This window comes from Gallus gallus, chromosome 4 (assembly GCF_016699485.2).
Source record: "Gallus gallus isolate bGalGal1 chromosome 4, bGalGal1.mat.broiler.GRCg7b, whole genome shotgun sequence".
Taxonomy (NCBI): Eukaryota; Metazoa; Chordata; class Aves; order Galliformes; family Phasianidae; genus Gallus; species Gallus gallus.
Genome location: NC_052535.1, coordinates 66662682 through 66688191, shown reverse-complemented (window position 1 = coordinate 66688191; position 25510 = coordinate 66662682). Strand labels below are relative to the sequence as shown.

Below are 25510 nucleotides of genomic sequence, written 5' to 3'. Positions count from 1 at the left end.
TCAAATATCTGCTGTTAAATATCTCAAACAGCTGGACACAATATGATACCTGTATTTAAAGCTGGCATTTTGTCTTACTTTTGCCAAAACTCTGCAACTTTCTCTCTATACAAAAGAGAGCTAGACTTCACATTTGCTCTCCTGGCAACAAAGTGAACACACTCCAGTGTCTCCTGTTCTCATCACTCTAGCTTTTCATGAGCCTTTCAGTATTTGGACAGAGGCAGGACCCAGATAGAAAAGGTCAAAAACGTAGCATCAGGAAAGTGAGGAAGAAAAAGTAAGGGAGCATTTATGTGAGAGCAGCTAGAAACTAGAAAGTGCTTTCTTTCAGAAATAATAATTCTACCAATAATTGAAATCCAGAAAGCTGGACATTGTAGTACTCAAAAAAGACTCAAAAAAGTTTTTGCTCGACCAAGACTCAGTGTATAATCAACAAAGCAAAGGTAAGGATTACATCAAAAAATTTTGGTGCCTCTCAAAATCCACTGGACATCTAAGAATGAACTCCTCTTCCTTTATTATCCCTTTTTTTTTTTCTTCCATGTCAGAGTTTTAAGGGGAGAGAAGAGAAAAAGTATTCTTATTACTCTCATCCCCACATACCAGCTAATTATTAGAAGGAATCCTATTGGAGAAAGTTTATCCCCTCATAATTCTTTTGTTGTCCACTGCATCAAACATTCTGGGGGGAAAAAAAAAAAAAAAAAAAAAAAAAAGATACTATATATCTTTCATGAGTTGAGAAATTAAGAAAAAATATGCTGGAAGATGTTTTCTGTTGTCTGTTCACAGTAATACACTGAAATGAACATGAAGGAAAAGACAATGGAGGGACTTTTTGTGAGGGCTGGTAGCAACAGGGCAAGAGGAAATGGCTTTACACTGGAAGAGGGTAGATTTAGACTAGATATTAGGGAGAAATTATTTACTGTAAGGATAATGAGACACTGTAAAATGTTGCCCAGAGAGGTTGTGGATGCCCCTTCCCTGGAAACATTCAAGGTCAGGCTGGATGGGACTTTGAGCAACCTGGTCTAGAGGGAAATGTCCCTGCCTATAGCAGGGGGTTTGGAAGTAAGTGAACTTAGTGGTCCCCTCCAACACAAACCATTCTGTGATTCTATGCTAAACTTCAAGGGATTCCATACTGTGACAGGAAAAGAAAAAAATTCATCAATATCTTCAGGGTAACAGTCAACAATAAAATAGAACTAAGAAATGTAGGGAGGGAAAGAATTTTTCAGAAGCTTTCAAAATAAAAATACTTAGTCTGAGACTGCATCACTCTGTTTTCCTACCTAAATGAAACAAGTCTAGATTGCACTACTGTTTATTGTATAAGCAGCTTATAGACTTACATTGCATTCCTTTCGTAGGAAACACCAGGCATTAAGTAAATAATTTTGTCCTCCACCTTTCTTTGTAGTTTAGAAAACAAACTTAAGGAAAACATTTTTCTTAGTTTGATCCAGCAAACACATGGTAGATGACAGCTGGTGACGTTTCCATGTATTCCAGGATTTCAACACGAATGCTTTCAAATATTAACACTTAACAGTTACATTTAAATTGACATTTTGATTCTTGAAAGACAAAATTGACTTCCTACTAGCTGCAAAGTTTAAACTGCAGTAATGCAGTCTTCCTTTCTATAATTCTCCAGAAAAGATATTGCTATAAACTGACTTTGTAAATTCTTGCAAAATTTTTCAAAATTTGAGCTAAGGAAAAAATGAGTGCTGAATTGAGTCAGATCTCTATAAAATACACATATAGTGCATTTTCTAAAGAGAGAAAATATCTAGGAATAATACTTTAAACTCCTGCAGACCCTTTTTTTTTTTTTCCAAAATTGTGATAATTCATATATATACTTACATTTGTCAGAAGATCTTAGAGTAACAAGACGATATATAATTATCTTTTAATGATTTATTATATATCTTGCTCATTGTCCCCTCAAAAAACATACATAAGGAAATGATTATAAATATAACATAAAAATTCTGCTTCTGCACAGATCATGATTTTTATCAGTTTTAGAAAAAACCTGTATTTTATTGATGTTATATTTAGATTACTATTTTAATTAAAACTTTGCTTCACATCTTTCATTTAGTGAATTATTTCAAGTGCTTACCCCCAATATCTGGCCGAAGCTTATTGTCATATCCTTGAAGTAAGGAGTCCAGTATATGAGTCACATCCCCGCCATGAATCTTTGGTGCAAGGACCCATGTTTTATTCACAGTTAGGTCTTCATCATCTTCATCATCTGCTTTATCAGCTCTAACAGTGATTGAATTGAAGAAAAAGAAAAACAAGCTTAGAAAAGAACAGTGAATTAAAATAATGAAGAGATAAAGAAGAAACTGGAAAATACTGAGCACTTATAATGTATTCTGGTGTCAACAGAAAGAGGCAAGCCCTTATTTCAAACATCAACACTTTGTTTTATGACTGCAGAAAGTGTAAGCTAATAAACTCATAAAGAGAAGGGTTGACATATCATGCATACAGAGAAACTCAAACCATAAGTCAAACACATAAAAGTATCCCCTTACTCTCAGCCTTTTCCTGCCTCAAAATGCAAAGCGAAATTTCCAAACTTTCCCCAATACATACCCCATTTTCAAGTCATGTCACTAATATTTCTAAGGGATGCTTATTCATCATAATAGATGTACCTCAGTGTTAGCAACGTTAATAGCATTTCTTTCTTCATAGCCTCTTGCTCTAGCTATTATATAAAGAATTAAACCTCACATATCCTCACTCAACTCCTTCCAATCATTAGTAAGCAAACTAACACTGCATCCATATGCTATGACTAAACAGTTGAAGTCATGTATCAATAATGTACTCACATATAAATGTGGGATGGTTAAAATCTTGTATCACTCCTAACTTAATCTTATTTCTTAGCTATCTCTTTTATCAAGATGGCACAGTTACACAAGAAAAACACTCATGTTCATTTATTGCCTATCTTTTAATTAGATAAGCAGCAATATACATTTTATCACTAAGTCATTAGAAAAATGGCAATACCTTAATTATGTCTGCAGATTCACTCAGATATCACCAAAAGGTCAAAGAATGCCTGGAAGTAGTTCTCTTTCCATTTGAATCAAATGAGTGTGGACTTAAATACTCCTCCAGTGCTAAAGTTTGTAATCTACATTACTTATCCAGCATATTTCAGGGAACTGCTATGGGCTTCAAGTCAAGCAAAGTGCATCAGACTGATAGCAGTAACTCTGACAGTCATACAACGTATCTTCACAAATGGACACTAGCAATTATTACTGAGGGTATGCAATTCATATAAATCAGTTCCAATGTTAGCATAAGCTTAGCTATTCCAGTAAAGAAATTAAAGTACCTTTCTTGTACAAATTTGTATCGTACACTGAATCTAAAGATATTACTGATAAATTATTAGAGAGGGATTTTCAAGAGTTTCTAAATTACAGTTATACACTGCCTTCAAGACTAAGGGTAACTTTTCTGCATGGGGACACAACACTAAATTTACAAAAGGACAGAAAAAGTCAGGAAAGGACAGAGATGGAACAGTCATGCCTGGCTATTACTGTAGCCCTTTGTGGGAATGCACCAAAACTCTCTGTATTTATAATTCTTTGCACTACCTCTCAGATAACATTACTAAGTTTCACTGAAACTCAAGATTATCACCACTGTGAAACTGCTCTGTGTTTTCAGCATGCCTGGATGATTTGGGGAGTGCAGTTGGGAGCTTGTCACAACTCAGTGACTTTCCAGAGGGTGAACAAAAGGCACTGCTTATACACCAGGGCTTTTATACCTAGCTTTCTGCAAACAAGTCACAAGAGTCTACTATAGCTGAAAGTGATGTTTAGTCTAAATATGAGGTTCACCATCAGCTTCCCTTGTAACATTCTAAAAAGTGTTTTCATTCTTTTAAATTGAAATGTGTTATATAATATTGAATATGTTTTCTATAATGTCTATGTTGTGCAGTAATGTCAGATATTAAATATTTAACATCTCCTATTAGCAGGATTCTGCGAATGTGAGCACTGAAAGAAGTAGAAAGCAAAGTTTGTAAGTGTGTACTCTGTATCCCACAAAGCTACCTACTGCCATCTCTTTCATGTTTCATTGCCACACTGCTTTTCTTTTTCTTCCTATTTTTGGCCCTGTTGTATCATATGCAATCTAATTGCTATGCAAATTTGCTTAAGGTTGCTAAGAGCACACAGGCAATCCCTGCTCCCCTGAGGCATTAAGATGATGAGGAGTAAAACTTAACTTATAAGCAGATCTCTAAGAAAGGAAACATTCACTACAAAACTGATCTTTTTTTCCCCTCGCTCTTTTTATTCCCCAGCCTTTCAACAGCAGAAAGTGCAGAGAAACTACTTAGGATCTGAGAGCTCTGTACAGAATGATGCAGAATGGTAAGCACAGTTTTGTCCCTCTTTTGTCTTACTTTTGCACCATTATTAATAACAGCTGAGAGTCAATCCAAATGAAATATACAAGACATCATGCCAAAGGTCCATGTCCACCATAAAAGTCTGGAGAGTGGCCTCATGGAATAGGATCCGGGTGTTCTGGCTGATGGAAAGTTGTATTTGAGTCAGCATTGTGCCCTGGCAGCCAGTGGGGCCAACTGTATCCTGAGGTGCCTCAGACCCAGCACTGCCAGCCAGATGAGGGGTCGGATTGTCCTGCCTTGGTCTGTGCTGTGTGGCCTCATTTGGAGAACTGTGTGCAGTTTTAGGCAATATAATATAAGTAGGACATGGAGCTAATAAAGAGCATCCAATGGAAGGCAACGAAGATTGTGAAGAGTCTAGAGGGCAAGATGTATGAGGAGTGGCTGAGGTCCCTGGGTTTGCTCAGCCCAGACCAGAGGAGCTGAGGGGAGGCCCCATGGCAACCTACAGCTCCTCACAGGAAGCAGAAGAGCAATGCTGAGCTCTGTACTCTGGTGACTGCAACAGGGCCCAAGGGAACAGCATGGAGCTGTGTCACGGGAGAGTCAGGCTGGGTGTTAGGGAAGGGTTCATTGCCAGAGAGTGGTGAGCAGGCTCCCAGGGCAGTGACCATAGCCCTGAGGTGCTGGAGTTCAAGGAGTGTTTGGACACCACTCACAGACATAAGGCTTGATTTTTGGGTGGTCAGGAGTCGGACTTAATGATTCTTGTGGGTCCCTTCCAACTCAGTATGTTCTATAATTCTAAATAAAGAAAAAATGAAAGAAAAATTTAAGTACATTCCAGGTTTTCACTTTCTCTTTTATCTAATGAGAAACCTCTGATCCTCCAATTTTAAAACTCTGAACTATAAGTCAGTATATAAATGAGAACACTAGTACTTACTGAAAGCTATTAATAATGCAATATCAGAGGAGGAGGGAAGAATTCCATCCCAACATCCAATTGCTTTTTCCAATAACTACTAAAAATATCTATTCAGAGAGGTACTTCTACCATAAAAAGTTTTTTAATTCCATACCATTACACTACCTTGCAACTCACTAATCCATTAGCTAAACCAGTGAAGAAAATATTGCAAATCTGAAATTAATATAACCAGATATGGAGGAAATAGGCTCACGCCATAAAATAAGCTAGTCTCACTTGCTCTACTCCTATCATACTGACCTTTTCAGAGATGATACTGACATCTTGCTACCAGCACACCATTTTTTTTTTCTTAAAATCTACTTTAAAATGTGACCAAAATCAAGCAAGTAATAAAGACTATAATTTCTCTGTAATGCTGCTGGCAGTCAGTTCTGCACTTCTGATTCAAAAGCCATAGCCACTGATGTGCAGTCACATAACAGAGATAAGACAGAAATGAGTCTGGCTGAAAAAAGGGAGTGACCAGAATATATAGGATGTCTTCTGTATGCCTTCCAGTGAAGCAGAGAATACACCACCTGTCAGCCTGAGTTCTCCATTCAGAGTTTTTTGGGGAAGTTGTATAAAGCAGCTAGCTCCCAAACAAAGCACACAGACACATGAATGCAATATGCCAGGCAGTGGGTACATATTCATTTCTTGGAACCAGAATTACTTTTGTCATGCTACATTCACTGACCAAATGCATTTCAAAGGTAGAAAATCCTTCAGAATTAAGAAGTCATCAGGATTTGCTAAGATGCTGTTACCAGAATCAAACTGAGGCTGCTGGCCCATATTCTTCAAATAAATATTCACTTCAGAGCAAGTTGGTCCAGAACTGTTTACCTTTCAACTAATTCTCTGTGCTTCTCAATCCAGTTTTATAAGTCCAGCTTTTTTCCCCAGAGTTTGGAATGGGATAAAAGATAGAAGATTAAAAAAAAATAATAATTCAGTCTGAACCAGAAAACAAAACATTACATTTAGCAGCAACAGTTAACTGGCACCATTTTATTCCTTTGTAGTTGAAATAAGTTAAAATAAGATTAATGCTAATCAACTCCATCCTAAACTTAAGAGTAGCACCTTCCTCTCTCACTCAGAACTCTGATGAAAGGCAGACTTAAATAAAGAGGAATTCTTTTCCCTTCCAAGCTCTTGTAAAGTTTATTCCACTCTACACAGACTTTCACATTTGATTCTCTCCTCATTTACTGTAAACTGTAATTTTTTCAGCAGAGTTGACTCAGTAGGTCTTTTGCAGAAAGGAAAAGTCGGGGGAAAAATATAACAGCAGTACACTGAAACACTTCTTTTTTAGGGCACAATGCTTTTTTTACATCTATTATTAACTATGTTAATCCTAATTTTAATAATTCTATAAGTACGAAAAACTTTGTTTCTTAACATGCTTGTTGTTAACACTTCAGCTAGCCTTATAAACTCAGGAGTAACTGAACTACATGTATTCACTGAACAGTAATTAGGCACAAAGTGCCCTAATTATGCTCTCTGTCCTTCAACTAATTGGAGACATTACCATGTCTCCATAAATCTCTCAGTACAAGCAACTAATGACTGAGTAAGCCTTTTCAACATCAAACAGTGTGATCTTTAGACACTGATATCATAGGTCTTTGTTCTACTTTAAATGTGAGGAAAACCAATCACATGAGCTTTAAGTTGAGATTAACATCTGTCAGGTTATGTAATGAACTGGAAAAAAAAAACAAACAAAAAAAACAAAAAAAAACAACACATGGATATAGTTAGCATTGCTACTGCCATTTGCATCATTCATATCAAAGCATTACATATAGAACCACAGGTATACCAGAAATGGTGTATTCAATTCTGTTTTCCTCACCTGTTCCCATAAAACACACACAAGGGTCCCCAGTTCTCCTTGCAGTTATCTATGTGAAACCCATAGACTTCAGGAGAAGCACTAGAGACTGGCCAGAAAACCTTAGTTATCTCCATTGACTTTTCATGCTTGTGCACAAGCAATATCAAACCCTCAGAGGCCATGAGGTTTAAACAGTAATGCACAGTAGCTTTGTCTATTTGGAGATAAAGTGTTCCTTCTTTACATAGAATACTCTCTCTGGTGAGCACTCAAAGTAAATATAAGTGCATACTTTATTTCATATATAAATGTGCATATACAGTGTTTCAGATAAATTCTATACTGAAAGAGCCAAAAGGAGCACGTCTTTTTTCATTCTGCCTTACACAAATCAATGAAACCCACAAGAATATTTGTGTTAGCCCATTTTGCTGAGGAACTTCTCCAACAGCAGCCAAAAAGCAAGTACTCTGTGAGTTTTACCAATACATGGTCAGTGACTGACACTTCTCTGGCATACTCACTCAGGTCAAAAGAATAAAAATAAAAATAAAAATCCACAATCAGATTGTCTCATCTGAATAAAATCAGCATAATCCTATTTTACACCAGAAGCACTACTAACTTTCTCTGCTTTTAGTAAGTTAAGGATCCCACTGCTGTGCACAGGGCATCTCACATTTCTGACCTCTCAAGACAGGCAAAAAGAATAGGTATCAAAACAAAAGACAAAAGTGAAAGCTCCTTTTAATGACTAAATGTTGGAATATTTGAATTTCTAGAAGACCAATCTCAGTTCTGCTCTTCTGCCCAACAAGTGAACTGGTTCAGCAGCTAAAGATGCAAGTAGAGCCTTTACAAAGGAAAGGAGAGGATAAGAGGAGGGAATCTGCACTTCACTTGACACAGCCAAGTAACAAAAGGCTCTCACTAGTTATACTGAGTAGAGCTTGAGAGAGAAAGCACCACAGATGGGTCTACCCCTAGCACATGCCGCCTGCCCAGCTTTCAAAATCTTGTATAATGACAGAGCACAGCAGAAATGGGAAGATCACGTCTTGGTCACCTTCACAAGAATAAGATCCACAAGAGAAAGATTAAAAAATTGAGAGACTCCACAATCAATAACTGCACTCTGCTTCTTTTTATACCTGAGGTCCTAGCAGTCCCTATGCTTTTGTCGTGTTACACAGAAGAATCAGCTAATTAATCATAAAACATGCCTAAAAATAGCTGTTATTCACTTGTGCTTCCCAATATATTTCTTTTGCGACCTTCACAACTTTATCATTTAATTTCTGGGTGGGTTTTTTTTTTTTTTTTTTTTTGAGTATTCATTTAAAAACTTTTATTCAATTCCAACTTTTTATTGGAAAGTAATATTCCTCAAACAGCAAACATGGGAAAATAGATTGTTAATAAAAGCACCATTTCAGAGCTTTGTCAAAATACAGCATTTAACCATACAATATTTTGTAGTAAGTCAGACCAGACAGATAAATTTTCCAGGGAAGGCTTCCAGCAGGTCAGACATCTAACCAGACATAATCTTGCTCCATAACACCAAACATGATATGGTTGCACTGAGGATGTCTATGTCATTGCACAATCAACGAGAACTCGGAGTCAGAGGACCCAGCCAAATCCCACACATGAAACATTTCTGAAAAACAAGACATTAAATCTCAAGATTTAATTTCAAAACTCGATGACCGACTTCACACTTATCTGTTTTAGGAAATTTAAGTAAAGTAAACTCTATTATGTCTTTCTTTATCTTCTTCACCGGTATGCTTTATTCATCACAGAAAATTTCTGGGAAAATACCATAGCTGCAAACAGAGAAATGCAACTATTTAAAACATGTTTTCAGACTGTTATTAGCTGTTTCCAGTGCTGTGGGAGAGAGTTGATATATTCCTTCATCTTTATTCTTCCTAAACTGGTTCAACACTGATGAAAATATCTCTTTACTTTCATCTCAGGTGCTTTTATCAATTTATTCTCTCCTCTCCCCCTTTTTGCTTTGTTTTGCCAGAGTCTGGCATCTTCTTTTGTGTATTAAAATAACTTTATTTATCCCCCTGAAGTAACCATATTATTTACTCCCTACATAAATGTATATTTTTCAGTGTATCTACCACATACCATTGGGTTGATTCTTCTTCTATATATACACCAACACTCTTATGCACTTTTCCTTCCCTAATCTCATACTTCTCAGACTACTCATAATTTTTGTCCTGTTTCCTCTTTCCTCACTTCTTTCCAAATTTTTACTGAATAAATGAATCTGGACCTTAAGTGAGTAAAAAAAATTATCAGAGAGAAGTGTGAAAAAAACTTTAAAGGAATCTAAGATTCTTATCATAGAGAAAGAAACAAACCATTTCTAGGATGAACAGTATAAAATAGGTAAAGTTTTGTTAAAAAAATAATAAAATCACAGTCCTAACATAATAAAAGATGGCATCTCATCCATTCATTCCCTGTAAGGAGAAATGTTGCTCCCAAATCTGAACGTGGAGACTATCAGACTTGTGCATCTTAATGTATATCATAAGTATCAGGTGATCGAGTTTTTCCAAGTCATTACAGGTTTGAATTACATCTCTGAAAGACATGAAACTTTTCTCCCACACTCAATAAGTTTAGTACAATTAATTTGAGTCACAGTAAGATCATTATTTAAAAGCATTACCACATTTCTTATAAAACGATCTTCAAATTATCTGTGATACTAATGCAACAAAAACTAAGAAGAACAATTCAACCAGACTTAATTATGATCATTTAATAAAGGCACAATCTGACTGCAAATAATGCTTATAGAAATGTGAATTTTTGACATTCATAACAACAGGTATTATGAAAGATAATTTACAGAAAAACTTTTTCAAGACCAACACAAATTTCTCTCCTCCTATGTCAACTTTCATTAAATGCTCTATAATACTTGAAATGACACTTGTCAAATTTGTTCTGATTAGTTCAAATAGCTTCAAAAATCTCCCAGAAATTATCATCTGGAATCAAAGCATCGCAGTGATTCTTTATCCACAAGTCCTCTCATATAATACTGAGTTAATTTTCACTTGAAAATTCATGCAAATATTGATGTGCTCAACCTGATATAACTGCCACCACTATTCCTATCAAGTCACAGTCCAAGAACCAACTGAAAATTTTCTTTACATCTGCCTATCTGCAGAGCATAATCCAGTTGGGTCTTTAAAAATTAGACCAACAGAGATCCCACTCTCACTGTACAACCTGTTCCACTGCTTAGCTATCCTCACAGTGATTCTTTTTTCCTTTATACCTTACTAGGACTTCCCTTGTTGCAATTCATCATCATCATTCCTCATTCCCTTGCCATGCATCACTGTGAAGAGACTGCCTATGTCTTCTCAGTCACTTCCCTGTAAGTAATGTGGGCTGCAGTTGGGTCCCCTCAAGGCTGCCTCCAGGCAGGGCAAGGTCCAGCCTCATAGCTTCTCCTCACAAGTCAAGGTCTCCAGCTTGACCAGCTTGGTGGCCCTCTGCTAAGTTCTCCAATTTAGAACCAAAACCGAGTGCAGTATCTACACATGGTTTAACAGAACAATAAGTGTGTCAAGCATCAAGAAAGTGACAATAATACTGATTTAAAATATTCAGTAAAGATTCTCTTCTGAGATGTAAGTCCAGGAATGAACTTAATATTGTACCATTACTTGATCATCACAGAATCCACTCCCAGATGACAAAGAACAAGTGGTTATTGCTCTCTGTTCATCCAAAGCTGCGATAGGCAGTTTTTTTAGGTAAGTGAGCAGAGGGGACCAATCACTTCCCTCAGCCTCCTGAGTGTGTGCCTGTTCACAAAGTCATGACCTGCTCTGCTGGCAAAGCACCCTGCTGCCCAACAGAACCTCGATTTGACAGAGAAGCTCCCCAGCCCATCCAGCTGCCAGGAGTCTTCCTGCACAACTTTACATTCAGACCTTATGAAATTCATAATATTCCTCACAGCCTCTCCAGGTCTCTCTGAACGGCAGCCCTACCATCAGATATATGAATTTGGAATAAGCAGTCTCTCAATAGGTTAAAAAATATAAATTATCTTCAGAAAAACCATGCTAGCATCATTACTCCAGAGCAGTCCATTTTCTGCCCTAGCTAAGCAAGGAAAAAAGAACACACTTCTCACTTGTCCTGTTTCTTCACACAAATTACTCAGTGCTCTGATTACAAACTTGCAGAATGTGTCATGTATTTTGTTTTGGCTAACAAAGCTTTGTGACTTATTGATTGTAACACCCACAATTAAAAAGTACTCCTTCTCAGAAAATCATTACTACAATATCTTAAGGCAGGTCTTTGTCTAAAGAAGTACTTGCAAGTGCCCATTATCTTCAGTAAGTTGGTACTCTTTTAGTACAAATATTTCTAATTCTAGCTGAAGAGTTAGCAGAGCCCTTATGCTATCTCTACTTTAATCTTAGTGATCAAGAGTATTTTGCTTCTGTAAAATTTTTAGACAAATAAATATAGATTGATCTTCCTCTACTAGAAGTCTTCTAAAGAGAGCTTTCCCACCACTGTATATAACAGAAAATAAAATTTATCAGGAAGATAATGTAGGTCTTCAGAAAATCTGTATATTCATGGCTGAAACTGAAGAGTAAATGAACTGAAAGTCTTTGGGAGATTTATGTCAGATGGATTTCAGTGAAACCTCACAACGTAGATTGGTAAGTCATACCTTCTCTTTTGGTCTTATCTTCTTCGTGAGTTTTGGCCAGACCATACAAACAAGTACTTAAAATGTAAACAGCCATATTTCAGTGCTCAGTCAGATCAAATATTGGGGAAGAAACTGAGATTCAGAGAACAGAAGAAGAAAGGATAACCATAGCAAATTATAGAGCCTAAGTAGATATAAATGAATAGAGACAAGTGGTACTAAATACCAAATAAAGCATAAAACATGTCCAAACTACTAAGTAAGGACATGATGTTGAATAGATATCAAGCTTCTGAATAACTGAAAAATTCTAAGCACAGTAGTAACAGATCTTCCAGGAGTGTCAGACTAGGATCATCACATGAACATGCATAAATCCACACGCCACATATCACAACTCAGTTCAAGAGACTGCAGATTTTTACCTGCAGTTGACTGATGAAAGTTTAATTATCAAGCTCAAAATGAACTGACGTATTGTTAGTATGTGAAGTGTTTTGATTAACGAAACATTTTCAAGAATAGACCTAGGCCTAAACCAAAACTAATATAAATGAACACTGAGAAACAGAACCTCCAATACATAAATAAATAAGCATTTATCCTAATGAAATTACATGTTACAGAATTCATCAAGTCCAAAGCCTGCTTTGTTAGACTTTTAACTTTAAAACATCACCTACATCACAAGAAATGGATAAAATAAGCTCTTCTGGGGTATTTTCAATTATTTCAACTGCTAGTATTTCTATATACTCACGTGAACATTTTTTCTAACAGAATTCACTGCATATTTCCAGCAAAATCTTTGGGTAACTGGGAATCTACTACAGAGATAGCAAAACACAAACAAAACAAGCTTATTCAAAATGCTTCCAAGTTCTGGCACACACCTGAACAGGTATCAGACTAAGAAATATATACAGGCTGAAGTAGTAACAGAAACAGAGACTTGCATTGAACGGCATACCATAATTGCAGTATATAGATGAAACTGGCTTAATCTAGAAAAAGCCAAACAACTACAATAACCAGACAATTACAACGTATCTCTAAGAGAAATACAGTTAATAGGATCTACTAACACTTTAGCGTCATTGCTGTTAGGCAATGGAATTAATGAATAATCACACAAACAGGTAAATATACTCAGTAAGGGCTAATGCAAGTTCCTAAACTATGCAGTAAAAAGCTTGCTGTCTCTCTGCAAGCAAATTTTTCTCTTCTCCACTGTACTATATTATGTATATATTCTACAAGAACAGAGTCCCACTTCTTGTCAGACAATAAATAAAATGTATGGCTGTCAGAGTAGTTCCCTACAGGAGGCAATCTACAGGCCATGGGATGGATGGTCTTCACTGAAAAAGCAAAATGCTAGGATCTGCCTCCACAGCTCACCTGCTGCAGATCTGACACAATCTGGTACACATTCAAAGGCTGTTTGCTAGTGAGGTCAAATACCTTTCTCCCTCAAGGAAAACTTTGGGGCTAGTTTATTTTTAAAAATATCTACATAATTTATTCTAGCATGTAAATGTGACACTGCACAATGATGATAAAAAATTATCAGTGACAGAGTTAGCAACGTAAATTAATACTTAATATACAACTTTTCCTAATATAAATTTCATCCAACTGAACTTTGTTCTCAAAGACAAATTGGACTATAATATTAAATTATTAATAATAAGACTTAATGTCTCATGGTACACTGCCTTAAATAGAAAGAAAATCGTATTAAATGGATTAACCATCAGCAACTTTATAAAACCTTGAATAATTTAATCCAGGGGGAATGTATCTCAGGTTACCTCAGATCCTTTCTATCTACAATTTTTGTCTGCCTTCTTGAAAAGAAGAAAAATGACTGCATGTAATTTAGGAACCCAGAAAGATATTCACACCCTACCATGGATGAGGAAAAGGATTTGAGGTTCAAGGCAGAAAGCAAAAAGAACACAAGGTACACCAGGGCAGTACTGGAGCTAATCCCAGGATATATTATCTCAGGAATATTAAGGAGTAGGGAAGTAATATTCTATGTGTATATACCATCAGTGAGGCGAATATTTGTATAATCTGCCCATTTTTGAAATCTGCTCTTCAAAGAAAAATTGCCAAGGGTTTACAAAATGGCTAAACGAATAATTCAATATTTGCTGAAGAATTTTAAGTAGCTCAGTTTACTTATCTGAGAGAAAAATGTAAGCTGCTGTCAAATTGCCTCTTAAACTAGATATGCCAAGGAAATAATTCCATACTTCCAACAGTAGACTATAGCTTGGGTAAATCCAATTCAGTGGAAAATTTCACTCTGCTATGAATTTCCCTGACTGCAATAGGGATTTGTTTTGGACAAGATCATTCATTCCATAAGAACTGCAGGGAATGTAACTACACAACAGTTTCCCATCACTGGGAGGTGAGGAAGTTTCTCTAAGCAGGGAAGTAACCTGCAAGATGCCATGAAAAACTATGCTGAAAACAGAACATGGAATGTTTTCTAACCAAAAAGGAGATTCCCTTTAGAATTTTCAGGATGAATTTGAGGTTCTTTGAGGGCTCTCTTCAAGGCAAAACTTGACCAAGGCACACCAGACAAGAACAAGCTTTTACAGCTCTTTTTTTCTGATGAAAAGCAGCTTGTGCAGCCTGCTCCTCCATTCCTAAATAGCAACTGCAGCCATAGGTCTGCACTAAGAGTTTACCGAACAGAACCAGAGGTACGAACAGGGTCATAGACTTCACTGGAAATGGACCAAGACACATGGGATCCAGTGGCTGGGCCAGCTGTAGCACATGGCACAGGGAAAACAAACAAACAAACAAATGGCTCTAGCAGCTACCAGAAGAAGGCAGAAGATCCAGTGGCTGGAAACTGGGAAAACCTCAGATTAGAAATGCTGTAAAATATTTTAGGCTCCTCGTCAGACCTATATTCAGGGACATAGAACAGCGATACTGAAGCAACAAAGTTGATGCAGAAGTCAGATGAAGATTTGCAGCTTAGTTTATTCTGATGTTGGTCCAGATTATCACAGCAGATCCTGCAGATTTAAACATCCATCAGTGAAAGCATATTTCAAAAAGTATGTCTTTTCATCTTTGCCGTATCACTGAGATTCCCCTCTTCTTTAAAGCAAATTCCTTTCTGACCAATTCCTGATGACTTTTCTAGTCTGCAGTCAGCAATATCACAGTATCTCTAGTGTCGTTGCATGATTTAACATTGTAAGTTTAAATATGCAGAACTGGCCTTCTACATAGGCCAGTAGGCCACTGAACACACCACACTATTTCCAGCCTTCTTAATAAAAGCATTCACACAAGTAAAATTAAAAAAAATAATAATAATCAGGACTTCCATGTCACATCCAGATTAATTCAATTGCATCTGAGTTACTCCTCCTTACAAATGATTACTGTTAAGTAAGGTTGTTAAGAAATAAAACTTAGTGTCACTGCCATCCACCACCGTTCAAAATGTTCCTGTCTGTGTGCTGCCATTTATAACTATAATTTATCTCTGTCACTTTTTACCAAATATGCTATGTTATTTTATCCAAGTGAATGCTCAATTTAGTATACTGCGCAAGAAAGGACTATGCAGGTAATTAAAAAAGCCGAGGCACAATTATCTCATAAATATTACTATAAAAAATGGTTGTTTTCTTATCTTGGGAGATGTTCACCTTTTTTAACCCGTATCTGCAAAATATACAGCCTCTTCAGTATATATATGACAGCACATACCAGGGCAACCCATTCCATCACAGAGTATATGCCAAGAGACTCAGTTATCTCTATTTAAGTAGTCTTGCCTAGTGACCATAGAATCTAGATGTTGTATTCAAACCAGGTTGTTAGAGTTCCTCTACAACTTCAAAGAAAAAACACAGGTCCTTCTAACTCTTGTAACTCACTGTGGTCAGACTCATATATTTGTGAAAAAGCTGACCAAAGTCAATGAGTGCCCACCTATAATATTTTCTACCGACCTTAGTAAGGTTTACCTTGGAAGCAAGGATGTTCTTATTTAAAAGCACAATATTTAACAAACAGGAAGTTTAAATGACATTTTGAATTGCTTTTATTTGAGAACTTTTTTGCTGATTGCCATGGTTCAAAGGTTTCCTTTAAATCCATTAGAAGAAAAGAAAACTATGCACAAAATTAGTAATTCTTGATATTTAATTATTTCTACTTCAGAAATGAATACACTGTTAATAAATTGTATTTTAAACAACTGACTGCACTAAGTAACAAGTTCTTCATGAACAAAGAGTAAGGATAATAGTGAATAAATATCACGTGTTCAAATGAAACACTAAATCACTATTGTCAAGCATTAAGAAACCAGTGTTCTTATACCATGTTTAACTCTGATCCAGAAATTTATCCAAAAAGAAAACATAAGCTGTATTACGCATAAGTTGCTCTGAAAGTAACGCCTCCTATTTATTTCCATGGAAACTACCACAGATATACAGAGTAAAATAACACAGTTTGTTATAGCAAATTTTTTTAACAGTCACCACCATTAGCTATGCATTTTCACCACCAATGAACAAGAGCCTGTATGCCACACTTGTAAATATCTGCACAGACATCCAGAACACCACTTGTCTTCCACATCACTGTCACCACTGCTGAAATGTACCACTCACCACCTCTCTGTGCTCACCGTTTGGTTTCCATACATGTTCAGCAAGTGTTGTTGAATGTCAGTGGGTGTCATTTTCCCTGCTTGGAAGAATTCAATGAAACACCTTTGCTTCATATGCATTTCCAAGTCAGATGCCATTTTGTCAGACTGTCCCTCTGCTGCCATACATCACGCAGCAACAAAATGTAACAGAATATTGGTGGGAAGGTTCAACCTGTAACTGCCTTAACACTGACATTTGCCTCTGACATCACAGGCCAAAATAATAAAATAACAGTCATTACTTTCAGAGCAACTCTCACATAAGTGTTTTCCTAACAGATGCCAGGAAGGGGAAAAGAAAATGTTAGTTGGCATTTGCCCTGCTACCAGTCAGATAGTGATGGAACATTTATAACTGTTTTTTAGGACATCCAGGTAAAAAAAATCTAGAGAAGATATGGGAAAATTAAGTGAAGTTGACAATACATTCTTAAAAAAGCTGACCAACACATATCATTTGAACAGTAAAGGCATTTGGAGGATGCCCTCACTAATATGCTCTAACTTTTGGTTAGCCCTGAAGTGGTCAGACAGTTGGACTTAATATTTGAAGGTCCCTTCCAACTGAGCTATTCCATTCTGATCTGAAGAAATTAAAAGAAATGTTGCAGTGCATATGTACCTGTATACTAAGAACTAAGCAGTATTAATTACGTTGTCAGCCCTCATGCTCTCCCCATGAATTATCCATTTATTTGAGTTCACTAAGAATAATGGGTGTGCTGGATGTATAAGGCTGCAGTGGAAGGGGGGAAATATTCATTTCCAAAGCATATCCACTAGAAAGGCTCACAGCCCTAATTCTCCTACAAAAGAGGTGTAGCTATTGAAAACACCCCTCTGCAATGTACTGGCTCTTAAGTCCTGGTCTGTTTGTAGTATGTGTACAGAACCATGGGAAAACAACTGCTTCATGGAACAGAGTTCAACTGCTGCAAATTCTTTCAGTGAAGGAAGTTTGATTTAATGATACACTATGGTTTTGGGAGCAATACACTAAAAGGGATGAACTCTTGGTTGATGTCAACTTCTGATTTCTTCACTTAGGCTTTAGCTTCACATGTTATATCTAAAATAACTTCTACCCAGCCTCATCACAAAATATTTGGTGTATCAGTGGGGTTTCAGAACCCAGAGGTCTTTAAGGACCCTTCCAACCCAGATCATTCTCTGATTCTGTGAAATGCACATGAAAACTTCTGCAATTTGCAACCTTTTAAAAGTATGTCTTGAAAGATGAGTTAGCTCCCTCAGGATGATTTTTGGAAAAACAGCTAGAATTGGTGCAGCCCAGCCTAATCTTGAGAGAGTTACTTCTATGTGTGTTTGTTTGAACTTCAAGGAAAAGCTCTAGCTGAAACCACAGAAAGGAATCCAAAGCAGAACGGTGTTTCCATTCTACTTTTTGTTAGGCTGCTAAAGGGCGTAGAAGCTTCTGAGCTCTCTGCAAACGCCCAGAGTTGTAATGCAGCACACATCAGAGAACCAGGATCTGAAAAGCATGTCCATTTGCAGCCACTTAAAATAATAACAACAGAAATCTCTCAATAGCCACCATTTTCCTATGTAGCCTCTGAATGAAAGGCAAGGCTGAAAAGTGCTCATTCAAATATATGCATATTTATACTAAAGGTTACATTTTATTTGAGATGTTTGGAGCATAGAATAAAATAATGTGTGTAAGTCACCTATTTTTGTCACTGAAAACTTCTCATCAACTTCTTTAGAACTGCTACCATTAATGAGATGTATACAAAACAATCTACACCTAGCCCTGTAATCACAACCACTTTGACAAACCAAAAAGTAACTTTTTTTTCAGCTAGTCCTCCGCCCCATAACCAAGACTTTGAACCCATCAATTAGCATGCAGATTCTTTTCTCTCAAATCGCTTGATAATTTATTTCATACCTGAGGTACAATATGTTCATTAAGAAGCATTCTGAAATGCACAGCTGCACTGGTATAATTTCCATCAATGCCTTTGAAAAATATTTCCATAATATGACAAGGTTTTAAAAGACAAAATAGGAAAAGTATAATCAATGGTGTCTCTAACTGGGATAACACAGCAGCCTTCTGGAGATGCTCTGAGATCAACATACTTCACAGAGATTGATACAAGATCAGTCACTTTGAGAAAGGGACCTACATTCTAAAAGACTTGTGGGGAAAAAAAAATTGTTTATAGATTTAATTTTTGCCACATCTGCTTTAGCTTCTTGGAATGATAATTCAGTCTTCCTTCAAAAAGGCTGAGCGACAGCTGAATACTCAACACTGCCGTATGATTGTTATGAGTATAACCTGTGGAATGATGCGTATCATCACTGAATTATTAATGGAGTTGAACAATCAGATCTCTCTCGTGGACACGAATAACACATTTACACAACAGCACCCAACTGCTGTGCCTTCAGCACTTCAATTTACCAACTTCCCCCCCGCCCCAAGTGATCGTCGCCAACTTCACGGAGCCGGGCACGAATGGGCCCGATCCCTCTACTGGGGCCGTGCACGACCGGGGCTGGCAGACCCGAAAACGCACTGCCCACTCTCTCGCCCACAGCCGCCGCTCGCAGCCCCGCAGCGCGGACCCGGAACCTCCGGGGAACCGCGGGCGCACGGCGGTGGAGACGGCTTGTTGCGCGGGGAGAGCGCTGCGAAACTCTCCCCGCGAACAAGTGGGATGCAGCAGAAGTTTTACTTTGCCGGCTCCCTCTTCTCCCGCAGCCTATCGGGGTACCTTACTAATTATTATTCTTTCCATTATTTTGCTTTATTTTTCACGCTCGCAGCACACCCCCTCCTCCCTCCTCAAGGCACCCCCCACCCGGCGCCCCGCACTCACCCGCTTCCCAGGCGCACGGTGAGCAGCAGCAGCAGCAGCCGAGCCCCGCGGCAGCGGCTCCAACGGGATGCGGGCACCCCCCACGCGTCCATGGGCGTGCGGGTGCTTTCCCGTCGCCGACTTTGTTCCGGAGAGGCTGGGGAACGGCGACCCTGCCGATCCCACCGCCCCCCTCCCCCCGAGCGGCACACGGTGGGGAAAGGGAGGAGGGGGGAGGGGAATAAATAAATAAATAAAACACCCAAACAGGTAGGAACCCACTCTACAAGGACGGAGCAACTAGCCCAATAGGCTCATCAGGTTGTTCCATAAATTATCTTAAAAACTGCCGGGCGAATCAATCCCTAGCAGAGGTGGAGCCTGCTTTACTAGAAGGGAAACATGCTTGGGGGAAAGGGTGGCACTGATTTGCTATTTTCTCCAAAGAGGGAAATAAAACAGGTCTTTAGGATATATAAATGTGGAATATATAAAATATTAAATGTGCATTTAAAGCCACATGCGTATATTTAGCCTTTTTCTTCCGTACTCAGAGGACGGGAGCGTTGCGAGAGGCATCCTCGGCCCCGCCGCCGGGAAGAGAGCCCCGGGGGTGACGTGCGCGGACCCCAGCGGGAACTGCGCTGCCTGGCAGATCTGGGGGGAGGGCGGCAGCAATCTCGGGGATGGAGGAGCCCCTACTCCCAGCTCGTCTTCAGGGGCCCTCCCCTCCCCCTACCGCCCCACTGGATGCTGACCACTCGCTCGGAGCGTAAGGGTGAGTGCGGAATCTGCGCGCAGCCCGGGTAGGAGAGCTGCGCAAGCTCGGAGGCTGCTGGTAGCTTTGCGCGGCCGCGGAGCGCCCCCGGGGGAGGGAAGCGGAGGATGCGCGGAAGACGCAAAACACCCCCTTATTTCCCTCATTATTATTATTATTTTCTATTTCCCCCCTCTTTTATTTCTCCTTTCTTCTTTTCCTCCCTCTCCTTATTGCTCCCTTCTCCTCCCTCTTTGGGGAGACTTGAGGGGAAAAGTAGTCGAGTAATAATTCTGAACCTTGCAAATCCGCACGATGGTGCAGTAGCAGAAACTCTGCGGCTGTTCCTCACCCGCAGAAGCCTCCGGCGGTGTAGACGGGTAGTTACATCTCGGCGGGATCAGGACGTAAATAACGCGTATTTCTTTGCATGGCTTTTGGGGGACGGCCTCTGCGCCTCTTTCCCAAACTTGCCCGGACCCGGAGGAGTCCCGGCATTCAGCTCTCTATGGGGCACTCCTGGAGCAATCAGCTCTGCGGGAGGAACAACCTGTTTTATTGTCATAGTCATCTTTCAAGTCAAAAACGCAGCTGTATCACAACGTGAATATTTCCCCATTCAGTGATTATTCTGATGGAAGGCAGTGTTTTGGGTTGGGTTCTTCTCCTCGATGCACCATCATGCCTTTATTGTTTTAGGCGTACAGTTTACAGCTGCTCTACTGGTTAACAAAATTCACCACACTTCAGAGAGCTGCAGTACATTAAGTGAAAACTCAATGACTTGAAAATTAATAGCCAGTCCTGGGGGTGCTGGCAGAAGGTAAAAGCACACATTACTGCATGACCCGAGGTCTCTTTATTGGTGAATTAACACAGCATCCTGGCATGATAGCAGAGGCATGAGCTCAGAGGAACATTTGTTGCAGTGAACACAGAAGCAGCCCTGCTGCAGCTGGTGGTAGCGGCTCTGCTTTGTACTAATTGCTGGAGGAATCTCAGCCCCTCTCCCAGTCTTCCTCTCTCTGTGAAGTCCTTCCACCCTATAAACAGCTCTGGTCTTTAGGTTTGTTGTGGATTGATCCTTCAAATCAGTTATGCTTCACAAAATGACCAATGAACTCACCCTCTGTGAGTTCCAAAGTTTATGGAGCCATTTCAACTCTTACCACTCTATAAAATTTAATCTGATCGTTAAGATGTTGTATAATTAACATGACTACTTGGAAAGTTTGACTTAAGAAGTAACACTGCTAGTACTCTGGAAGAAAGAAAACTTCTTTCTACATGAGCAGTTTGGAACAAAGATTTAAAGATATTCAATTTCCCTCATATACAGGTCCAGCAGCCCACTGGCACTGAAGGAATAAATAGCGGATTATAGCTAAAATGCCTGAATTATAAATTAAAAAGCTTGAATTGTGCAAAAGAAAAAAAAAATCATCGGATTTCTGGGATAAGAATGTTAAGGAGAATAAAAGTGCCATTAAAAATAGTTTGAAATAAAATCAACACCAATGATATTTCTCAAACGATGGAAGAATAGTGATGTAGAAACAATAGAACATGCTGGTTTTGGATTGTCCCAGATCTGAACTTTCATGTTACTTTAGTATAAGCAATAGAAGTCTATCTGAAATTAAAGAACAAGAAAATTTTCCATAAATAAAATACTGGCTGAAAAAAATAGCACCAAACACTTGGAAGGTAAAGCAGGAAATATTGGTAATAATTAAATTAATCTTAAACATTGAGAAGAAAACATGAGGATGAAAAAAATCTTAAGATATTCTTGATTTCTGTAGAACAAGAAAAAAACAACAATAAAGGAAAATGGGAGAGTGGATATTGAAGAAAAACTGGAAAGTTACCGTTACCCAAATGAGTGTCAAAAGGAGATGCTCATACAGGATAATGAACTAAAGAACAACAAGTTATCCAAACCAACTGATAATCATCATCCACTTGATACTGGAGCAGCTGACCTAACAACAATGTTTAAATTCTCATTTGCAATCATATTCTCCAGCTAAGAGTGGTAGGGAAGTATTCAAGTCAGCCAATAAAAATCCTTACAAACCGCCAGAGGGGTCACCAATGTAACTTCAGACCTATTAGGCAACACTTCAGAAAAATGAACAATGTTAACATTCAAGCAAAATTGATCACTGCTGTTATTAAAGAGGAACAAACCAGAATGGCTTCTGCAAGGGAAAAAACAGTACCTCTCTAACTTCTCCAGTCATATTTAATGAGTCCATGAAAAGAACAGGAGCTTTCAAAACCTTTTCAAGTCTATCACGTAGTTATTAAAAAAAAAAAAAGTGTATTTTGCATCTGGGAGCCTTCACCCTAATGTTGAAAAGCATTTCGAGTCCTCAAAGTTTCATTGTTCAAAAGCACTGAAGAACCTGAAAGTTCTCATGTGATAGTTCATAGCTATATCACACTTTCGCCATATTTCTCTGGGACATAACAACTTTCCTGACAGAATATGTGAAACTTGGCAGGTTTGCGAGCTTGCATACCGCCTTTGAGTACATAGAGAGCTTTGAAAAGCTGGCACTAATGTATGACCCACCTGCATTCACTGTGCTTGAGGAAAGTTGGTGGCCTTGACTCTTGTCCTTATGTAAGGAACACTTAACCTGCTGAAAGTAAAGACATCCTATGCATGGAGAGGGAAGAGAAAGTGATTATATCATTCTGTCCTCCACAGAAATAAAAGTTCATACAACAGCAAGAGCTGAAGGACTATTGCAGCCATTCCTTAGAAGAATAGATTTGTTATGTACATTTTTGGTGGAGTTACACATGCAGACCCTAACTATGGATGCAGAAAGTGTACTTGTGTATGCCTTGCCCCTGTTATTTATGTGCATGTACATGAGCATTCACAAATGCAAGTGCAACCAGATGCACTGTATTTTGAAGCCACAGCCCAAGTGAAAACAGTTACATTTTTTCATAGGACAAATCAGAGAAAGTGACTTTAAATACGCAATAAACTTTCATACTTAATCCTACCTGAATGTTTACTGCATAATAAAATTCAAGAATGGGTATGACAAATAGCACAGTAGCCCGCTGTTGCATCTGCTATAAAAAGCATCTGAAGAACACAGAAAATGAATACAAACATTTTAGCATTGACCTTTTAAAATGTACCTTTAAAGATGAATGTGGTAAATTTCCACGCAAGAAGAACAGAAAGACATAGAAACATCACTTCAGTGTAGCTTTCATATTATGATTAAAAACATGCAATAATTGCATTCAGTGAAACGGTCAACATCTTAATAGAAAATAAATTATAAACTCTCACTTCCCATAGCTAAATACCATTTTAATTAAGATTTCATCTCTGATACATTGATTTAACTGCTCACTCACTTATGTTATTCATTAAAATGATTACTAACAGTATGACTTTAGCAGCACTTAAAAAATAAATGGGAGAAATAATCTCAAGTAGAGAACCACGGATGTGGGGAGAACACTGAGGAAAAACCAGGGGAGAGCAGGAGGGTTGGATCATATAAAACTACATCCTTCACAATTAGCATTTGTTACCCTTCTCCTTTTATGCCACCATGAAATGAAACATGTTGAAGTGTGAACAGATACAGGGTTGTATCTGCTGAAGTGCTTAGGTGCAGAAAGATCACTTCAAAGTGCACAAATTCCCTTGGCCTTCCTAGTACCTTTCAATAGACCTTGAAACAGTTCAATATGAGTCAGAAAACAGAAGGTAAATACTTCCTTGCCCCATTCTCTTTTTCAGGTTATAAATCAACGTTCTACCTCTTCTGCTGTTTGAAAGGACATTTTTTTCCTCATCCACACCCTCACCTTTCAGGAAATATCACAGAAAAATGAAGGCTATAGCCACTGGATTTCTCAGGACCATCTTTCAAGACAGTGGGCTTTGTTATGGAATGTGGTGACCAACGGGAAGAGGGTTGCATCATAGTTGTGAGTGTGTGAGACAGAGAGGACTTGGAGCACGTGAGATATATGCAGCATCTTTGGGGGGCAGCTAAAAGAAAGCGAATTGCAGGAGTGCTGGTACCCTCTTTGCTCTGATGCTAATGGGTCTTCAGCCTGGGGGACCAAATTAGCGTTACTCTAAAATAAAAACATTCAAATTATTGGTGTTGGAACCTCAGCACCTATGTATTATCTCAGAAGACTTTCTTCTGTAACACCACTATATTTGCCAAAGTAACTAAAGCCATATTCATGATTAGAGGACAAGGGCTCTGGTATGAATCATGGCAAATCAGCCTGCTAATGTAGGTGCTCCCGTACCTTCAAATCATACAGCAAAGAGCACATTTCTTTTTGCTGTTTCCTTTTGTCCCCAGGCAGGATGGAAGTTCTGTGAGAATGATAAAACAAGAATCTTTTTCACAGCTTCTAGGATGCTCTCAGGAGACTAACATTTGATTATCTGTCTGGTTTTATTTTGTTAAAGGCTAACAGGGCAGCTGTCCTATCTGACTACTGCGAGCACTTGCTGTTCCAGCCAGATCAGTAGGACAAAAGACATGTGAAAATGAAAAATAATAGGGCAGGCAAAAGACTGTCATCTGCACTTTTCCTAGTTTCAGAAAGATCTGGTTGATACTTGGTTCAGCCTCTGCTGAAAGTTGGAAGTGGCTTCGCAGTATACTCTATCCTGACCAATTTGCCTTAGAGTATAGAGTATAAGAAGCTTTTTTTTTTTTTTTTTAAATCAGCAAACCATAAGACATAAAAAGGTGAATCCTATTCATAAGTCTGGTCTGTCACATTATTGAAAAACCTCTCTCCAGAATACCAATTTAAAAACCTCAGTAAAACAATCCCATAGTAAATCTAAATGAAGAGTAATATAATTGCTGTCCAGAACATTAGCTCTCTCTGCTATGTACTATGTCATTTGCTGAACTTCTATAATTGTTATTAATTGAACTCTGGCCCTTTCAGTTGTAACAAAAGCCCAAGGTATTTAGGAGATTGCATTTTGGTGTATTAGATTGCATTTCCCTGCACACAGTTGAGGGCATACATTCTTTGAGGGTGCATTAATTTTTCCTTTATCTCTTGCATCTCCATCTTTCTTCTTAAGGTTCTTTTCCCATCTTCCCATTGTGAGTTATGGTAAGAAACAATAAAAAAAGGTTCCATTTTGAATCCATCACAATTATCAGTATCTTCCACATTTTATAGGATAATAAGGA

The 25510-nt window shown here is 38.3% G+C and overlaps 1 protein-coding gene across 4 annotated transcripts in view; it reads right to left on the bottom strand.

The window, feature by feature from the left end:
- The window catches only part of GABRG1 (gamma-aminobutyric acid type A receptor gamma1 subunit), a 56535-nt gene extending 36813 nt beyond the window's left edge, over positions 1–19722 (bottom strand). For all 4 annotated transcript variants that reach the window (XM_420725.7, XM_025149993.3, XM_015285484.4 and 1 more), the window contains exons 1-2: positions 19550–19722; positions 2147–2295 (exon numbers count right to left, since the gene is read on the bottom strand). In XM_420725.7, coding sequence (XP_420725.3) covers positions 2147–2295; positions 19550–19641 — 241 coding nt within the window. In that variant the 5' untranslated portion in view covers positions 19642–19722. The remainder of the gene's footprint in view (positions 1–2146; positions 2296–19549) is intronic.
- Positions 19723–25510: the final 5788 nt, after the last annotated feature.